Genomic DNA, 16774 nt, shown 5'->3' with positions numbered 1-16774 from the left:
CACACCGATATATCTTGAGGAAAAACTGATGAAGGGCATGTTTTTGCCTGGTCTATTTAGCTGCTAATAAATATCAACCCCCCTTAACTGCAGCAATTTCATCTAGGAAAAGAATACTAGGAGACTGTAGCACATGGAATTACAAGTTAGCAGAAAGCACTACCCAAAGAATGGCTGTTGCAAGTTCATATTCCATTCAATGAATAAAAAGTTGGATTGGTTTGGATTGCATCCTTTGACTTCCAAGAATGGTTACCGTATGTTTGGAGAAAGTCAACTGGGAGAGAATGAAAGATTATGTCAACAGTGTGTTACCATTTCCAGAGTCAATGTGATGCCGGCATCATTTATTTGATGCTGCTTTAGGAACAGCTCGATCACCAGTGGTACAAATCTATGAAAATGGGCAACAGTGAAATCGCATAGGGACATTATCACTTTGTGTTATGCGCTATATAAGCACTGTCAATTATTATTATTATTATTATTATTATTATTATTATTATTATTATTATTATTATTATTATTATTATTATTATTATTATTATTATTATTATTATTATTATTATTATTATTATTATTATTATTATTATTATTATTATTATTATTATTATTATTATTATTATTATTATTATTATTATTATTGTTATTGTTGTTGTTATTATTATTATTATTATTATTATTATTATTATTATTATTATTATTATTATTATTATCTACCATACATCTTCTTCAGATAAGTCTTAGACAAAGGTGAAGATAATCAATTTCAAGGTTAAGAGTCCAGACAAGTCAGTTGCTTTCTCCTCTTTAGCAGTATTCTTCTTCTGCAAGTTTCCTGTAAATGAGGTATTTTGGTATGAGAATAGTACTTTCTAGTATCAGCTAAATTTATCTTCTGCTTCAGAGTGAGTGATTGGAGTATTTTTGTGAGTTTCCTTAATGTTAAGTCATCACAAAAGGAAAAGGGTCTTGCTAGTAATTTTTGTTAACTCTCAACCTTACATAGGATGTACTTGCTTATTATTCAAGCTTTCAAGCAAGAGGTATTAGCTGCATGTGACAGTGTGCGAATGTATCTTCACAGTGCCCTGACAAAATGCATACTCAAATGAGGTCTAAATTTGCTTTCACACCTTAAAAAGCCAGCCTAGATCAGACACGTCGTCAACTAAATGGGGTACCTCATACAAGCTTTGTGACCATGTACATATATAAAACAAGAAACAAAAATAAAACCTGAATACAGAGCATCCAAATAAAATCTCCATGGATATGGTTTTACTTCAACTGCATCTTCAGAGTAAAGTATGTCCTGAATCTAAACCCTAACACTACACCTCTCATATCATTACTTTTTTATGTCAACAGAATCCAAAGTCTCATGGGATAATGATCTGAAAAGATGTGAGATTTGTGATGTCATTCACGTTGAAAGCGATACCCTCACACACTAACATGATAAATGATACAGGATTATTACTGGGACACAATGTTGTGTATATGGGTTATCCATCTATAGTTCATTGTCAATCAGTAGTAAGATATCTGTCTGCATTCTGGCAGCAGCGAACGATATAGGAGTCCTAATGAGTTGGTAATTCACGTCAGTCAGATATAATACAACGCAGTTAGCACTCAAGATAGTCAAATATTTCATGTACTTCCACTTGTGATACACTATTTCACACTGAGGATGTAGTGTCAAACTACATCAGATTCAAACTTCTGTGTACATGTACACTGTATTTGCAATAAAATGCAGGTTTTTTTGTTAATTGCTCTACATGGGCAATAATGACATAGAATATTGTCTGTGTTCTAGATACATCATACATCCACTCATTACAACTGAATGGTATACGTACTCCTGTGGGGTATCAGCATGGGGAAGAGATGGTCTGAATGCTTACAAATAGTTCCAGGATCAACGAGGTGTCCTATTTGCAAACTACACATTAACAACAAAATTCCTGGGACAGAATAGAGTACAAGTATGCACTCATTGTTTCTATTTACAACATATATATTATAACAGTGACAAAATCCCAGTGTTTCTGTTTAATAGCAAAAGAGACTTTTGTCAAATTCATAGTTTCTGTTAACAAAAAATATATAACATTTACAAAAACCCAGTGTTGCTGTTTAATAGCAGAACTTTAGTCAAATTCATTTAAACTCAAATTTCAGTATAAATTCTGTCTAGTACATTCCAGGTGAATGATTTATCATATATATTATAACAGTGACAAAATCCCAGTGTTTCTGTTTAATAGCAAAAGAGACTTTTGTCAAATTCATAGTTTCTGTTAACAAAAAATTTATAACATTTACAAAAACCCAGTGTTGCTGTTTAATAGCAGAACTTTAGTCAAATTCATTTAAACTCAAATTTCAGTATAAATTCTGTCTAGTACATTCCAGGTGAATGATTCATCATATGAACCATGGTTACATTTGAAAGTACAGCCACTGCCCAATTGTCCATCTGAGTATGTGTGATGTCTTGACCAAGGGGGAAAAAAAAAATCCTTCTGTTCTCACAACCCTCACATTAATCATTTGAGTAGATGCACAGCAAACTCCTCAGTATCAATATTTCATGTTTGCATAGTTACTTTCAATGACAAAGAGACAACATATCAATACATATTTACTGTATGCAAACACATGTTTGTGACCTACAAATTTGATGTTGTAACAGTTTCCTTCATACAAGTTTGAAAGTATGTACTGCAGTTGAGACCTTAAGCTTGCATCTTTGAGGGCAAGATTGCTACCTGTACTTTTCAGACTGTGAAATCGGTGTAAGATTGACTTCTGACTCAAAAGTGAATAGGTGGATATATATGAAAGCACACTAGCAACAAAGAGAGCTACTGACCAAATGTTTAAAGTGTTTCAATCTGTTTACACCAATTTACAACTTTGTTGTATTTTAGATGTGTTGAATCTATAATATGTCAATTTGATAAGTTCCTTTTGCCCGAAACTCCATGTTACACATCATCTAGAAATGCGAAAACCAAATACATCAATTTTTCATACCCCTATTTCTTTCCCCTACTCATGCTTAATGGTATTCACAATATTTTTGAGAAACTGCCATAAATTCAAGAGACAGAACAACTAAATCAATTGTATAGGAGAGAGAATTAATTGTCAAATCTTACTCCTACATTGGAAATTACCTGTGCTTTCCTAGATTTGTATCAAAGGCAATGTACGAACAGGGAAGTCATTATTGAACTATCTATTTGTGCAGCCAGTACAAAAAAAAAAAAGAACAGTGCGTAGCAATTATGCAATTATGCATTGATTGCTATAAAATAATGACAAAAAAAAAGGGGGGCAGAATTTAAAGGTACAACCCATGCCAGACCCATCAAAACAGTCGTAATAGGTTATCGGCAGTAGGTCGCATCAATTTGCTTGACACATGGCAGAGCTAACTTGACCTTGTTGCGGTACATCTTGTCACGAAAGATGGGATTGTGCTCCAGATAGACAGTCTGAAGAGAGGTAGCCCCTTGTAGCTGGTCCAAATCCCTCCAGCTATCCAGAAGGTTGTTGTTAAACTGTTTGAATCAGTAGGAAATGCAAGAAAAAAAAAATATAGATGTTGATGAACAGTGTATAAGGAAGAAGAAAATGGTTATATAAATGTGAGCACATAAATTAGGATTTGGATATACATGCCATTGTTTAAATGGACCTCAGCTGCTGGGGGCAGGTCATGCATACAAGTAAAAACTGGTAACTATGTATCAAGTTATGTATGTGACCCGCCACAACAAAAGGATCCGAAAGTCAGTGGAGGACAATTTTCTGAAAATGGCATGACATTACCCCCTTACTCTTCTACTTTAATTTCATGTATAGCACAACTCATAAAAGTACTTGGTTGCGGATATATCAATGATTTTATTAGAGCATGTCAAGTGGTTGAGGAAATCTGAGTTTTGAGAAAAATGCCTTCAAAGTTTTCCTTCCAACGCTATCATGATCAAGGGCAGGCGAGACAGTTTTCACCGCTTGACAATAGAAGGCATTCTCCTAGCGACCTGGAATCCACGATGTTCATTCAAGCTTAGCGCCAGCGGTCTACGCACGACCAATCAGTAATCAGGATGCCACGCACTGACCAATAAGATCACTCCTTCGTTGCTAGGGGCGGAGTCTAGCTGCGGCGCTAAATCCAAATCTTCGGACGCGTTTCTAATACGTTGAAGTCGGAAAATCATGGCCCAGAAAAACGCTGATTTCTTGCCTTTCCTTTGATCATTTAGCTTTGAAATTTCGGCAGATGATAGACAAAACATTAGACTGCAAAATCATGCCAAAAACAGAAATCTGGTTGTTTTGACCAATTTTGATGATGTGACTTCAAACTCGATTTTCTTGGCTCAGCCGTCAGCGACTTTAGGATCCTTTTGTTGTAGCGGGTCACATATGCAAGGAAAATCATTTCAAGTGTCTTATCTAACTGCACTTACTAGGGATGAAATATTTTTCACTTTTTTATAATACAACAAAAGTATTGGAAAAAAAGACAAGAGAAAGCAATGTATCTGCAATGCCATTCAACTAAGTATAAACACACAAGTAAAGTCAAACCTACTTAGCAGAAGTTGGGACTACTGTTAATTCCTGACAAGGACTAAAGTTAGTTTTAAGTTAATTGAACAATTTGTTCATCAGCGTTGCCTTTAGAAAAAAAAAAGCATAAGTAAATCATCTTCTTTTGCACAGAGTTTGCAAGAATTTGCAATTAGTTTACTCTAAACAAATTGGAGAATATATTACAGGTGGAGCTCCACTGCAGAGGAGATATGAATATCATCTCTGCTGATGTATGCTGCATACCGAATAGCTACACATTGCTTGATGACATATCTTTTGAAGAATACAGTAATCAGTGGTCATACCCAAAACTCCTCCAGTGATACTAGATGCGCGACATTCTCTATCCTGGATATCTTGTTGCTTGCCAGATCAAGTGTTGTCAGCTTTGTCTGATATTAAACATGAATAAATTAAAAAGAAAGACAATTTAATACACAATATGAATTGATGTCAAAGGATAAACTGTAATTCAATAATGTTTGATAATGATGGTTTCCTATTACATTGGAACCCTTGCACAAATGTCTAGTATATATTTATCTTATGTGTTTTAAAGGGATGGTACAGTATTGGTGGAGATGAGAATTGGGCTTCTAACATTTTGCAAGATACCAAGAAAACACTTATGAGATAGTACAGAGCACACCATTTTAAGAGGAATTCAAAGTTTATTTGATGAAAATCTGGTTTGGAATGGCTGAAACATCCAAAAACAAGGTAAAACAAAGCGATCGTAATAAAGTGTGGGTCCCACACTTTATTAGAATTGCTCTTTTTTGATATCTCAGTCCTTTCAAAGCCAATTTTCATCGAATAAATGTTGAATTCCACATAGAATTACATGCTCTTTCATATTTCATAATAGGTTTCCCAGTATCTCACCAAAAAATGTTAGAAACCTGAAATTAGGTCTCAACCAAAACTATACGATCCCTTTAATTTACACTGACCATCAGCTCAGATATCTTGAGATATCACTTTTTGCACATCCTTTTCATATCCTGGAAAACCATCCAAGAAGTTTTGAATAAAATACCGTCGCTAATAATTATGAATATGATCTATCTATATGATCTCCAGGCTGGATGGGTAATACTTTGACTTCAGCACAGTTGCACCATAAAAAAAAAGGCAGATCGATATCACATTTCTTTCTGTAATAAAGGAAAAGGAAGAACGCAAATATCAGATTCATAACTCAAAGGAATCAATCCAAAAAAAAAAAAAAAAAAAAAATCCCAGCCATTTTGCTCTCAGAAACGGATAACAATATCCCAGGAATATCCTTGCACAATCAAATCAGAAGTAGGTGTAACAATCCCAAGAGTCCACATGAAGGTCAGTAATATACAGTGGGAATCGTGGGCATTGTGAAATTTCCTCTTCTCTTACTACTAATTTCCTGACATCTGTGCTAATCACTGAGTAACATGGTGTGCTGGTAAACAGTGAGTCCTTTGCAATATTCTGCATTAAGTATTTGCACACTCTCCCTGACTACTACAACATTACTAAATACTACAAAAAACAACAACAACAAACCTAATATCACATATGCTACAAGAAGGTTATGCTAAAATGTGGCCCATCAATCTGTAATTGAAGCACTGCTACAGTTTTCAGAATCATCAGTTCACTGAAATCATCTTTATTGTCAATGAATTGATAATGAAAAGTAAAGTCTGGGAAATTTGACTGTCACAGTAATTCATACTTTGCCTTACAAATCCACAAAGTCAACATCTAATAGACCAATACAGTTCTTTGCGCTTTTCATAATGTTAACACTATGTGAATAATAATTAAACCTTACAAGGCTTGGTTTACCATTTGACACATCTGCTGATTTGCTTTATTCAGCAATTGGCTAAAACAGTCTGAACCTTGGGGTCAATGGAAAGGGAATATGCAATCATACTAATCCCTACTGTACAACTATGTCCTTCCTGTGGGATTATGGCATTGTACCAAGTATAGTGGGTTGTTTAAAGGACAAGTTCACCTTCATTAACATAAGGATTGAGAGAATGTAGCAGTATTAGTGTAACACATCATTGAAAGTTTGAGGAAAATAGGACAATCCGTTCAAAAGTTACGAATTTTTGAAGTTTTTGTGCAGTCACCGCTGGATGAGAAGACTACTGCAGTGTATGATGTCACATGCGTACAACAATATAAGGAAAATATAAAGAGAATTTCACAAAATTTCATCTTTTGAAAAAAGTACACATTCCCTTGACTCGTTACTGACATATGTTATGGGTAATATTATTCCCATTGCCTTTAGAAAGAGGCAAGTCAAGTGCTCTTTTATTATGCGAAAAAAGTGAAAATATGTTGAGTTTTCTTTACATTTTCTTTATACTGTTGTACTCATATGACATCACCAGCCTTAGTAGTCTCCTCATCCAGCGGTTCCAACACAAAAATTTTTAAAATTCATAACTTTTGCATCGATTGTCCAATTTTCCTCAAACTTTCACTGATGTGTTCTACTAATATTGCTGCATTTTCTCAATCCTTATGTTTATGAAGGTGAACTTGTCCTTTAAACTCTCAACTAAGTCAAGTTGGGGAAGATTATTTGAGTGCAAATGCAAATAGTCTTGTAATATGCAACTATGTTCATTGGCACTTGAAAGTTTAAAATGGAACTCACATTGTTTTCCAGATTCTCAATCTTCTCCAGGCCATTGTGGCTGATGTAGAGTTCCTCCAGTTCAGTCAGTGTTTCTAGACCTTCCAGCTTGCCGATGCGATTGCTCTGAGTAAAAGAGAGAAAGGCAGTATTTGTTACCATTGTCCCCTTCATATAAGCATTCTGTCAATGACATGTAATGAACTATCCTATGACAAGCTCATTAGGATGATTTGACAGTGTGGCCCTACTATTGTACACTTATGCTCATCTGCTTTTAACAGTTTTCTTTGATCTGCTGCTTTAATCAACATGTGTCCCATTCTCCTAACTTTTCTTTTCTCTCTTTTTTCTTTTTTTTTTTTTTGGAATAGAAAGTCTCAGTAGGTCAGTGTCACTGCACACAATTAACAAGAGGACCTCTAGGCAACACCCTAGTTGACTGGATTTACTTTTGTTACTTCTCTTAGATTAAAAATATGAACTCATAAAGAGCAGACTGTCCTCTGCTGTCACACAAAATATGTATTTCTACACTCACACTTTGGTGTCAACTCAATAAACCCTTACATTTCTGCTAAAATATATCACATGTAATGTAAGACATATTCAAACGATACCTTTCACCCCTATTTGTAAAGAAACTTAATAACATTTTTGTGTCAACTCTCTATGAGACTGAGTAAGAAACTGAGAAGATCAAAATTATGAATTTTGATTCAAATCAGCACTTACTTTATAAAGAAGAAAGAAAATTGCAACACAAACAAATCCAGCGTTCATACAAACCTGTATACTAAGAACTCTCAGTTTTGTGAGTTTCTCAAGGTTTTCCAGCTTGGTTATCTTGTTCTTGCCCACAAATAAGCTCTCCAGGTTCTGCAAGGCATCTAGGTTTTCCAATTTCTAGAAGGGAAAAGAGTGGAAAATGCATGACATAAACATTCTATAGTGCAGTACCTCACTCTTTAAAGGGGATGGCTAGTAACCGATCAGTGGGAATCAGTGGGAATGCTGAGGGATGATTGTTCCAATCCGTGTGGGATTTATTTAAGAGTACATTATATATCTACTGTTGTGTGAAAATTATTTGCTTCAGAACGGTCTCATATTCAAGTAATGCGCAGATTAATGCCCCGTCACTGACCAGGGACGCTTACCTGGAAACATTAAACTGCACATTACTTGAATATGAGACCATTCTGAAGCAAATAATTTTCACACAAGAATACATATATAGTGTACTCTTAAATGAATCCCACAAGGATTGGAACAATCATCCTCCAGCATTCCCACTGATTCCCACTGATCAGTTACTAGCCATCCCCTTTAAACTCCTTAATCATAACCTCTTATCTCACTTCTACCTCTACCCTCACATGGAACAAAAATATGTACTCAAACATTGAATCAACAAGAAAGAAGACAGAATCTACATACTGCACATTGCACCTAGAGAGCATACCTATTAGAGACGGTGTTTTGTTTTGTTTTTGTTTTTTGCTTTTGTAAAGCCTACTTCCATTATGACAACAGGCATATGTTCAATTTATTGTTGGTCCTTATATAATTCTACTTCTAGAAGGAAAGTATGGGAATTACATTATTTTACTCATGATTCTAGATTTTATCATTTTGCACCTGAAATTATAAGATATATGAAGGTATGAAAGAAAATTATCTGACATCAAAATAATAACAAAAAGAACAAGACAATATGCCAGGACTGCAATTAAAAGAAATGTACAAAAATAAAAATCTCCCATTCAATCTCCATGGACCAAGGGAGATGTTTTTCAGCTATCTTTGGATTCGATCACCTTACATAACATAAGAATTAAATCAAGTTAAAACTCAATCCATTGCTATATTTCTTTTTTTTTTAATTGAGAAAACTAGTCACACCTGTATTTTACAGTAAGGTCTGTCTGACTCACTCGTATTCTGTTATCGCCAAGTTCAAGCATGTTGAGGTTGGTGAAATGGGACACGTTTTCAATCACGCTGATCTTGTTGTGGATGAGGAAGAGTCTCTCTACACTAACCAGTGCCTCCAAGTCTTCTATTCTTCGGATCTTGTTGAAAGACAGGTCTAGAAATCTGTTAAAGACACAAAGAAAGTATCCAGTAGTGTTTGCAAACAGACAACCAAGAAGTTATGAAAGTATTGTATATACCATATATTTCAAGACTCTAAATTTTCACGAATCAGAAATCCTGACGATATCGCGAGTGGTTAAATTCGCAATCATGGAGTCCTGTACTGAACGGAGAAATGTACACGCATACGTCACATCCACATCGGGGTCAGAGTCAATATTTTCACGTGTCTTTAATTTTGCTAATAGCACCTGACTTGCGAAATTTGCGAAACTATAAACCTCGCAAAATATTCGGCATATACAGTAGTACTTTACATCATTAAAGGGGAATTTACTTGAATACATATTGAGAGCTTTTTACATGAAAGTGGAAGAGAAGTTTCAGAATGATTCCCAATAGGCAGTACATCCCAATTTTTGGCACAGCCTTTGCTCAAAAGGGCTCCACCATCATTTACAAACACTAAAGCTGCCTTTTCATCACAGCTGATAGTGCCATGTCAAATTGTTCAAGTAATCACACCATGCTTTTGTGTGCCACTGAACTATGCTAGTGGGTTGTAGCAAAACATATTTTTTGTCCATACAGCTACATGGATCAAGAAACAATATATTGAATAAATTTTGGATAATTAATTTGTTTTCATCCCCAACATCATTCGTAGCACAAGATTTGACTTATTTACTGAGTTCTACTGTAATCCCACAATTTATCATTAATTTTTAGCACTAATTCTGACTGAAGAACAATCTCTGTGTTTCAACTCACTTCAAGTTGACCAGCGTTGCAAGGCCTTCTATCTTCTTCAGCTGGTTATCATAGAGGTCCAGATCAGTCAGTCCAGTCAATGTCTCCAGGTTTTCAATCTTCCTGATTTCATTTTGCCGTAGAGTGAGTGTCTGACAAAGGCAACACATACCAGAAGAAAATATTTTGAAGGCTTTGTGATGTTTTATAGTACACAGCTACGGAAAAGTGTGCCTGCCATAAATTGATAATTTAGTATCATGATTTTTATGACATCAGTTTGAATCATTTCTTATCTAAGCTTTGAATGACACATTAACCACAGACATGCATGACTAGAACATAGATATATCTATATAGCAATGGACAAAGTGATGTTGCCCATATGCCTCTGATTACTAATGCTGATGAAACATGGATTTTGCTGCATGTAACATGCTGATCAACAGCATACTTTGCCAAATATATAAATATTTAAGACATCAATGCCAGTTACATTATCTTTAAGCAAAGAGTAAAATTACAAGACTTGTGCATGCCCTTTCTTCCATTCTCCTGTATATCTAGAACAAAAAAACAAGCAAAAAAAAATTAAAAAACTGCTATTTCATCACTTTATGCTTAATGCACTAATTTGGGACACAACAAAAACTATGCCAAAGAGCATATTATAAGGATACCTCGGTAAACCTCAAAAGTGCATGCATACAGCACTGTTCTTTTCACCTGAAATAAAAAAGAAAGACAAAATGCAGGCAGAGTCATTCCAATACAGAGGTCAAATAAGGGGAAAATATGGTCTCACCTCAACCTGTCTCAGAACTTCAAAGCCAACGATTCGACCAATCCTCCTGTGCGTCAGGTCAACATCCTGCACAAATTTGAAAGAGAAGGTTGACGTCTCAGTTCATTTTATGTACTACTGTGTATATAATTCCTTTGCATCCTCTTTATGCTTTTTGGTGTTTTTTTTTTTGTTGTTTTGTTGTTTTTTGTTTTTTTTTTAATTCATCTGTTCAGTGTGTCATATTTTATGATATCAGAGCAACAGTCCCAGGATGTGTGGAAGGAAAGCAATAGAATTGCTTGTTATCACTTTCACTTTCTGTCTTCGCGGTCCTGCACCAGAACTGGACAGGGTTTTATCTTACATAAAGTTTCATTCAAAAACTATCTGTTTACATGATTCTTGCTCTGCAAAACTAACATGACAAGACTCACTTTCATTAAACAGTGAGTAAATAAATCTGATGTAAGGTTTATTCATGCAGTGAAACTCATGTCAGACTTCATCAAAACAATTCATTAACACATATTTATCTCTCACATTCTGAGAGTTTGCTGCATCAAATAAGACTGGTTTGGTGAGGATATAGTTCTCTGCTGGACCTTCACAAGACTGGCTTGGCAAGGGGTATTATTTGTTGTACTCACACAGGCATTGGGATCTAGATTGATTGGCTCCTGATCTGGAGGCTCAATGATTTCAACCCCTGGTCCTCCTTCCTCCTCTTCCGACTCATCGGAGACATTGGCACCTGCATAGATAGTGTGATAATAATTTCAAACTTTGTTGGAAAGTGCTAACTTCAGAAATTGGAAGGAATAATTAGTCTGACAATCCTTATTGGGAGTAGGACGCATCATGAAAAGTTGCTGTGCCTTGGTGCAAAATGCCAAATTTGGCATACGAGTGTGCTTCTTGTTAATCAAGCAATTAGTGGGGGGGGGGCATTATGACTGTCAGACCAGTGGTGGTACAGCTGTAAGTGCTTTGATGATATTGAAAATACCTGGATACATAATTTTATCAAATAGCATCAACAGTTTGAAATGTCTTCATGTAAATGAAAACAAAAAACTTTTGCTAAGCAAGTTCAACTGGAATTTGATGGCGAAATCAGAGGAGACAAACCCAAATGTGCCATCATTGCGAGATAAGAAGACTACAACTGTCCTTGCTGTAACAGTAGGGCATGAACATAAAGAAATACAACTTAAATTCCAAAAAATGTCACTGTTCTTAAATGAAATTAAGAGTACCAGAACACATTTCCTTGACTTGTCACTGAAGTGGTCTGTCAAGGGTAATATTATTCCCACTGCCTTCTGAAGGAAGCAAGTCAGGAGCCCTTTCACTATGCTAGAAGGATGAAAATACTTGAAATTCTTTTCATATTTCTTAAAATCATTCCTCTATTGCGACACCACATATTTTGGCTGAAATCTTATTTATCATTCATATTCAACGATGACAGCATGAGATCTTAGCCAAAACTTCACACCTTCTGAACAGCTCATCTGATTTTCCTTCACTACTTTCACAACTGTGTTCGACAAATATTTATTCATTAACTGAACCCAGCTATTATCCGTTTGGGTAAATTCCCCTTTGATAGGTTGTTCTACTCGACCATGACAGCTTTTTTTAAAAGAATCTACCAGGAGCTCCCTATCATATAATATACATCCCACTTCATATCTAATACTAGTATTCATTTAAAAAAATAAAAATAAAAAAAAACCCAAAACTTGCCATGACAGAGATACATGTACATAATGCTGGGATGATATGATTTTTTTTTTCTTTTTTCTTTTTTTAATTGGCAATCAAAATTTTCAGGTGATTTTAACACAAGTACATGAAAATAGCAAATATACTGACTTGAGAAAAAAAGAATACGAAAGGAAATCATATCAATATCGTGCCTGATTAAGGGAATGACAGATACTTTTTTATATTAAAATAGTTTTCAATATAACAGCATATGACACGTCTGAATCATGACGTGGACATATCACATGGTATAGGTAGCTTATACATGATGCCGCTAAAAGTAAATGGTACAGTTGTATCGCTGTCATTTTTCCATACACTCCTTCAAAATATCAAGGCTTCTATTTAAAAATTCCATGTCAAATAAAGACCCCAAAAGGCAACATTCTCCACAAGGGTATTTCCATTCAAATACAAAATTATGTGAGATGCACTAATCTAGACTAGAGAAATTATTCCCGTCTGCGACAGCATGTCTATGCAGCAGGAGCAGTTTCATTATACTAGGGTACTCTCGCATCTCACACCCGATTGGGTCTTTTCATCAACAAATGAAACGGGCCCCTGCCAATGCCGCAAATTTGTAGGCACGCTGTTCGCAAACAGCTAAATCTGCTCACATTGAAATAGAATTACAGGAAATCACTATGTAACTTAGAACCCTAACGTTCATATCCATCATTTCATTGTTTGAACGTGAAGCACCATGTGCCCATGAACATCGAAAGGGAAAGGTGGACCTGTGCGCGCCCTATACAACTTAATGCCTATTAACGTTACTAGTATTGAAGTAGCCATGCACTATTACACATTAGTATTAGTTTAATGAATTACTATTAACTAGTTCTAACGTTAGTTATTTTGTTTAATATATATTGATTATTATTATTCTAGTCTAGAATGTTAGGGGAGGTAATTTACTGTGTTACTGATACTGTGACTGAAAATGAGTGAAATCCTTTCTCAATTTCATGCATGGATCTGAGAAACTGCCTGTGTGCCCATGTGCCCCATCAAAAAAAAAAAGGAAAAAAAAAAAGGGGGTGCACCACCAATTGCTTCTCCTTCCTGGTTCTCCCTCGGTCCTTTTCTCCTGTCCCAGTGGCACCCTGCCTGGCTGGCCCTTCACGGCAAGACTCAGCCTCAGGTCCGTAAGGCCAACCAAGCAAGAGAACAGAGTAGACTAGAAGGAGTCCCGCAAGGTACGGTCACAGGTCCACTTTACTTTCATTTACATGTATACATCCAACGATTTGCCAAAATATGATTTAAACTCCACCTGTCGAAAAAAAAGTCATGTCTTACACATCACACATGCAAAAAACCCAGTCAAATACCAGTATTCACTAAACAGCACATTGACAGAGACAAAGTGTCACAGATACCTGGGGGTTGATATATCATCAGATTTGTCTTGGAATGCGCACGTCGACAGAACATGCATGTGCTAAAGCAAACAGAGTTGTAGGATTTCTAAGGCGAAACCTTCATGATTGTAACAATAGAATCAAAGATACGACATATAAGACTCTTGTTAGACAGGCTGGAAGCAGTGCAGAACAGAGCAGCGCATTTTGTTACAGGTGACTACTCTAGACACATTAGTGTAACAAACATGAAGCGTGAGCTGTAGCTGGGCTGGGAGTAACCGCAGCAGCGACCCCAATACGTACCGTTACAGCCCCCCGCGCCGGGGTTAGGCTGGGAGCTGCTGAAACATCAACGCAGAGTAAGCCGCATTACCACATTCCGCGAAGCGCTTGCGGGTTCGCCTATCCATCCCAGTTTGAAAAGCTCTGCGTCCGGTCCGAAGCCGAAGGGCCAGGTTTCTCCAGAAATCATCAACTACAACTCGCAAGCTTCATCCCAATCACCACGAACAAAAACTGTTATAAGTACTGGTTTATTCCAAGAACAATCGCAGACTGGAACTCACTCCCATCAACAGTTTCCAACATCACAAACAAGGACTCCTTTAAAGCAGCAACCCTACAATACATCCAGGAGCAAAGCAACTAGACCCCACACTTCTCTCTCCGCGCAATTTAACACCAGCGCACCCTCTGTCCGGTCAAATTGGCCCCTACTAAGGCCGTAAGGGGTGTTGGACAGTAAACACGAAGAATCAGAAGAAGAAGAAGAAGAAAACAAGAAGGTTCCAGTCCGGGGCCGGATCATATTTTGTATTATTAATAAGTGGGTACCTTTACCGTCTATCAGGCTGTAAGACATCTTACCACACAAGGAATCCGCTCCAAGTCGTCTCTCAAGTTCTGGATAGATAACGTTCCACCCTCTGCTAATCTCCTATATCCGAAGAAACCCCCGTCTCCTATCATCCGTCATTCTTTAATAATTAACGTTAGAGCCCAACTTCTGTCATCCACATACTTGATATAATGTCGTCTCTACATACTTAGCTCTAGAAAGTCTTCCATATGTATGGTTGGGTGTTCATAATATCGGACACCTAACGTTTTTCTATCAATAGAAACGTGAAAAATCTCACAATTTGCCTGAAATTTTACTCACGTGTGGAGAAAATACTCCGGATTCACAAGCGCGCACTGAAAATGCGATCTGAGGTACGCGCTCTAGATGGCGGCTTCGAACGCGTGGGGTGTCATTTTTTCCGCACTCAGTTGCCGGGCTCATATCGACCGACCACCCCGCCCTATATTGACAATACGTATAAAGCGTACTTAAACGCGTTTTTTCGACAAGCTGCTGTTATTTTCTAGTCGTAATTTTTTCCCCCAATAATATTTGAATATATTTTGAATCCTTCGATATTACTTTTGAAGGACTGTTTGATGAATTTGACATGATTTTCATTAGGAAACTTTTCATCGTAATTGAAATAAATTAGATGAGTCGGTTTGTTTTTTTACATTCATTTCTCGTTTCTGCATCAACTCGTACGGTCGTAGCGGGCGACAAAATGTTTATGTCATGTGTAAGTAACGTGTGTGCACGATCGTACAAGCGGCGGTGACAATTTTGCGGTCAAAATCGTCAAATTTATTACGGAAGGATACTCTACATCTAACAACGAGTCAGCAAAGGTAGGCCTAGTTATATGTAGTTACACGATAAACCTTATTCGATTTTGCTAAATTTCGGTAATTTAGAGGGAATACTTAGTTGTTTTCGCCACATTTTACTCGGTAGCGTAGCCCAGTGAAGAATCGAACACCGTTGCGCGTAGTCCCATGCGTACATTTTCTTTCTGTACGCGCAATGCCATTATAATGCGCGGTCGGTCGTTATGGACCCGGTCGGTGGGTTGGACCCCTACCATACTTGCCCCCTATGTGAATCTGAAGATGAGACAGTGGAACACTTTGTTGGATCTTGTCCCAGTCTTGTTCATCTCCGTCAAGAGTTCATATGAAAGTCAAGGAATGTCTTGTTGATCACCCGAACTGTCTGGACTTGTATGACACTGATTACCCACTGCAATTTTCTCGTGCTACCTTATTAACCTTTCAACCTTGCCTGCCATCAAGCTGCCATCAAGGCCATCTGTAATCCAAAATAGCCTGCTTCTTCTATCCCTCTTCTTTCTTCATAAAATCCATAGAGCCCTACTTGCCGTTCTACTTATGTTTAATACCTGAATACCATTATCTTATCTTGCTGGACTTGCAATATGCATATCTAACGTTAGATTCCAGGAATCTCCAAAATAGTGGAGCAGGGATCAGAGTCTGAGAGAGAGAGGTACCAGGGTACGTTTACCGGTTATGAAGAAAAGAAATCTTGAAACTAAGCCACAATCGAGTGAGAAACACATTACATTCATCATCTCTGACATAGGCCCCTAGAAGGAAAGCTTAAGCTTAAGCTTAATTGTAATTCACATCCCAAAATACTTTCATTGCACTTACCGTTTCGTTCTTCAGCCATTTTTCAATGCTTGCATCAGATTTAGAATGATGTGTATGCATGCTATATAACACATTGCTTGCACACACACATGTACACTGCACTCAGTGCATTTACCAGTAGATGCAATCGATGCACGCGTATATGCGCGCGCCGCGCACAGCCGTACTTCACAACCCATCCCTTCCCCCCTCCCCCCCCCCCCCCCCCCCACG

The 16774-nt window shown here is 37.0% G+C and overlaps 1 protein-coding gene across 1 annotated transcript; it reads right to left on the bottom strand.

Moving 5' to 3' along the window:
* Window positions 1-700: 700 nt before the first annotated feature.
* Window positions 701-16615, bottom strand: LOC140238453 (uncharacterized). Its single transcript, XM_072318356.1, has 9 exons — window positions 16562-16615; window positions 11549-11652; window positions 10920-10985; window positions 10136-10266; window positions 9202-9364; window positions 8054-8170; window positions 7286-7390; window positions 4929-5015; window positions 701-3578 (listed from the first exon to the last, which is right to left on the bottom strand). The coding sequence occupies exons 1-9, from the start codon at window positions 16578-16580 to the stop codon at window positions 3405-3407; spliced, it is 966 nt and encodes a 321-aa protein (XP_072174457.1). The 5' UTR covers window positions 16581-16615; the 3' UTR covers window positions 701-3404.
* Window positions 16616-16774: the final 159 nt, after the last annotated feature.

Source organism: Diadema setosum, chromosome 15, assembly GCF_964275005.1.
Source record: "Diadema setosum chromosome 15, eeDiaSeto1, whole genome shotgun sequence".
Taxonomy (NCBI): Eukaryota; Metazoa; Echinodermata; class Echinoidea; order Diadematoida; family Diadematidae; genus Diadema; species Diadema setosum.
The sequence above is the reverse complement of the archived record's forward strand: the minus strand, read 5'-3'. Positions and strand labels throughout refer to the sequence as shown.